General features: G+C 56.0%; 1 protein-coding gene across 2 annotated transcripts in view; it reads right to left on the bottom strand.

Moving 5' to 3' along the window:
• TEPP (testis, prostate and placenta expressed) overlaps positions 1-3,911 on the bottom strand; it is a 6,443-nt gene continuing 2,532 nt past the window's right edge. Inside the window, exons 3-8 of one of the 2 annotated variants that reach the window (XM_012647848.1) lie at positions 2,884-2,945; positions 2,446-2,620; positions 1,947-2,008; positions 1,705-1,769; positions 1,318-1,350; positions 1-171 (exon numbers count right to left, since the gene is read on the bottom strand). In XM_012647848.1, coding sequence (XP_012503302.1) covers positions 141-171; positions 1,318-1,350; positions 1,705-1,769; positions 1,947-2,008; positions 2,446-2,620; positions 2,884-2,945 — 428 coding nt within the window. In that variant the 3' untranslated portion in view covers positions 1-140. Of the gene's footprint in view, positions 172-1,317; positions 1,351-1,704; positions 1,854-1,946; positions 2,009-2,445; positions 2,621-2,883; positions 2,946-3,911 lie in introns of both variants that reach the window. The other variant, XM_012647847.1, reaches the window with a different exon arrangement.

Here is a 3,911-nt window from a genome sequence, read left to right as displayed (position 1 = left end):
TCCCTGAGGGAGCATCAGGTTTATTTCTAGTTAGGATGAACCCCTGGGGAGATGGGTGGTGCCACCATATGCCCTCTGTCTGGCCAGGGGACCTGAGGTGGCACAGTCCAGCAGCCTGGAGGTCGCCTCCTTTCCACAGATTAATGCCAGGGAGTCACGTAGTTGACACGACTGTGGAGAGAAATAGGAGTGAGGTAGGGCCTCCAGGATGTCCTGGGGAAAAATCAGGCTTTCTCTAGGCCTTCCCCCCAAACCCATCTTCCTGCCCTCAAGGCTCTGAAAACACAGCTTCCATCCAGCCTCTGCGTGGCTCTAGAGCCTTCAGTGGCTCCCTATTTTCTTTTATATATTTCCAGCTGTTCTCCTTAGCTTTCAAGCCCCCTCCACTTTGAGTTTCCCTTATCCTTCTCTCCCACTGACCCCGACTGTGAACTGCTTCCCCCACTTTTCAATGATTTACTCAAGCTACTGTGTTAGGCATCATGCAGTAGTAAAACCTGGAAGCTTTCTTCTGTGTGTGCATGAGGAGGGGGAAGGCAACTTTTCATCAACAATGAGAGTGCAGTGGTCTGAGTGCTGTAAGATAGGGACCCATAGGTGGTGACCAAGGAATGTCAGCTGGTGGGAAGAAGCAGAGGGTTAGGGAAGACTTGAAGGAGAATGGGACATCTCGGCTGGGATTTGAAGAGTAAGGAGGAGTTTTCCAGGTGGAGCAGGAAAGGCCATCTAGGGGCAGAGGTGTGAGGGAGAGCTTGGTGGTGCTCCTGGGCTTGGGTGGCACCAAAGAGTCCGGTATTGCTGAAGTGTATAAAGCGGGGCTGGAGAGGTGGGAGAAGGTCCAGTTATGAAGATGATTGAATATCTTTGCACCCCCCCATTCTCATCCTCATCTTCAAGTCTTTATTTGTGGGGTGACCCTGCTGGGAACAGCAGCCCCCTCCTTTAGGACTGCATCCTAGGAGGCAGATTCTTGGTTCTTTCCGTCGCGTTTCTTAGGTCTGTTTACTCTCCTTCCAGGTAACGCCCCCTTCCTTTTGGCTTCCTCTGGGCCAAACCTCGTGGGACATACACCCCCTCCCGCCCTCATCCCCAGCCCCATGCCCAGCGGGCTGCGCATTTGCCAGACGCGGATGTCTCGGGAGCAACGCAGCTCGCGCCCCATGACATCGTCCAGGAGGGTTCCCCCTCCCTCGCCAGGCGTCGCGTGGAGCGGGGCGGGGGCGGGAGGTCTGAGAATTGGCTGAGCCCCGAGGCTGCCCCGGCGCGGCCCGTCGGGGGCGTGGCCGGCTGCGGGGCGGGGCGGGGTCATTCCCCTACCTGTAGTGGGAGCCGAAGCGGCGGAAGGTATTCCTGGGAAAGAAGGAGGCGGGTGTCCAAGGTGGGCAGGGCTCCTCTCCCAGGGCCTCGCTCTCACCTTGGGAGCCACCCCCCTCCCCCCATCCCACCTGAAGGATTACACTGCACCTTCACTCCACCTGAACGCCTCCACTCCGAGAGGGTGGAGTTGCCAGGGACAGGATGATAAGGTGCACCATTTGTTAGGAATTAAACATTAATCCATTTTGAAATTGCAATTTTCTTGTGGCGTATTGGAGTCGATTTCTCCCAGGTCTCACATTTCCAAGGGCCCGGGTGTGCACTACGAAGGCGGCAACGACCCCACCCTCCCTCCTACGGGGTCCCGAGGCGCGTGGCATCACTTACAAGGAGTCGAAAGGCAGGGGCTTCTGTCCGTAGCGGTCCAGGCTGGGGTTCTGGTTGAGGCAATACTGGGGCGGGTCACAGGGATGGGCAGCGGTGAGTGGGGAAGCATGGACCCCCCCTGCCGCCCACGCCCCACACAGAGCTCCCTGCTGGACATTTCGGCCCAGGCACTGGGAGACCCTGCTCTCGGTCTTCTCCCTCCCCACCGGGGCCCCCGCGGACCGGTCAGTGCGCGGCCCTACCCGCCAGCTCTGGGTCACTTCGGGCTTCAAGTACCGAACCGCGTAGCCGCTGAAACCCTCGACTGCGGAGAGAGCGCCTGTTCTTAGGCGCCCGACCCGCTCCAGACAAGCCCCGCCCTCCCTCATCTAGGCCCCGCCCCCAGGCCGAGCCCCGCCTCACACCTGCTCCCAGAACAGGCCCCGCCCCCACGCCCCCGCGCGCCGAAGCCCGGTCTCCAGAGCCCGCCCGCTAGTTCCAGAACCAGCCCGGCCCTCAGCCCCGGCCCCTTGGCGGCTCCACCTGGCCCAGACCTGGCCCCCGCCTCCTGCCCGGGACGAGCACCGCCTCCAGATCCCTCGCCAGGCTCAGTGCGGCCGACCGTAAGTGTCCGAGCATCTCCTCAGCCCCTCCGCCCTGCGCCTGCCGAGCCCGCAGTCCTCGCTCCCGGTGCCAGCCCCGCGGCCCACCTGCCCCGCCGTCTCCCCGGCCCGGGGCACCCTCCGTGGCCGCTACACTGACCCCTCTTGCTTGGGCAGGGTAGCTTGAACTCCCCGGCCGAGGACACCAGGCGGGACCAGTCCTCAATCGCGCGCGTGAAGCAGGGCCAGGCGACCCGGTTGATGCCCGGCGCGATGGGCGCCAGCTTTCCCTCACGGCACCTGCGGTGGAGCTTCCGGCCCGCCGCCGCGATGTCCTGCCAGGGCCATGGGGGTCAGGGCGGTGGCTGTCGGCGCGGGGGCCAGGGGAGCCGTCCCAGCGCACCCCGTGCGCCTGAGCCCGCCTGGCCCATTGGCCCATCTGACCGGTGGGGTGCCCGGAGCTGGGAACCAGCGTGGGGGGTGGTGGCAGCGGTGGGGCCCCAGATAGGCCGCGGAGGAGGTGCCCAGGGAGGACTTGGGGCTGGGTGCAGGCTGGTGCCTCTTAGGAAACGCAGGGCCAGGGACAAAGGACACTTACCAAACAATGCAGGGGTTTGTTGGGGACCCCGAGGAGTGTGAAATGGGCGTTGTCGAACTCATCTATTGAAAGAAGAGAAAGGGAGAAGAGGTGTCTCTTCCACCAGGGCTCACAGGCACACACAGGAGAGATTTGGCCCACACTGTGCTTTAAAAACTTTTGAAATATCTGATGCCTTTTAAAAATGTAAGACAAGATAGTATCCCTGTATCAGTCCTTACAACAGAATAAATTCCAAAGAGATAAAAGATTTCAATGGAAAAAACGAAACCACAGAGGTACTAGAAGAAAACATGGGCAAATTCCTTTATCATCTTGGGGTGGGGACGGCCTTAATAACCTCATGAAAAATGTAGACACTTTAAAGAAAAGATCAATAACTTTGGGTACACTAAAATAAACTTCTACATGGCAAAAACATAAAAGAAGTCAAAAGACAAATGGAAAAACATTTCCCACTTATTTTACAGATGAGAGGCAATTTCCCTAAAACATTTTCCACTTATTTTACAGATGAAAGGCAATTTCCCTAATACTGAAAGAGCACCTAGAAATCAAGACTAAAAAAAAAAGAAAAAAGGAAAAGAAAAAGAAAAACAGGTAACGACATGCATAGGTAGTTCACACACAAACACAAGACGAATAAAAATGGTCCCTAAACATATGAAAAGATGTTCACCCTCAGTTATAAAATGAATGCGTATTCAAACTACATTAAGATACCAATTTTCGCCTATCAGATTGGAAACAATCCAAAAGTTAATGCAGTTTTTGGAAATAGGGCCTTTTCAGACATTGCCAGAGTGGGTATAAATTGATTGAGACCTAGGGAGAGCAATTATCCACTGGAACTATAAATATGCACATGCCTTTTGACATTACAGTTGTACTTCTGGAAGTTCATCCCACTTTACAGTTGTACAAGTGATGATGTGGGTGGAAGGTTACCCATTTCAGTGTTGTTTGTAATAAGAACTGATTGGAAACAACTCAAATGTGTATCATTAAAGGACTGGATAATAAATTAT

The sequence above is a fragment of the Propithecus coquereli genome, unplaced genomic scaffold, assembly GCF_000956105.1.
Source record: "Propithecus coquereli isolate 6110/MARCELLA unplaced genomic scaffold, Pcoq_1.0 Scaffold272, whole genome shotgun sequence".
Taxonomy (NCBI): Eukaryota; Metazoa; Chordata; class Mammalia; order Primates; family Indriidae; genus Propithecus; species Propithecus coquereli.
This window is presented reverse-complemented; position numbering and strand designations above follow the sequence as displayed.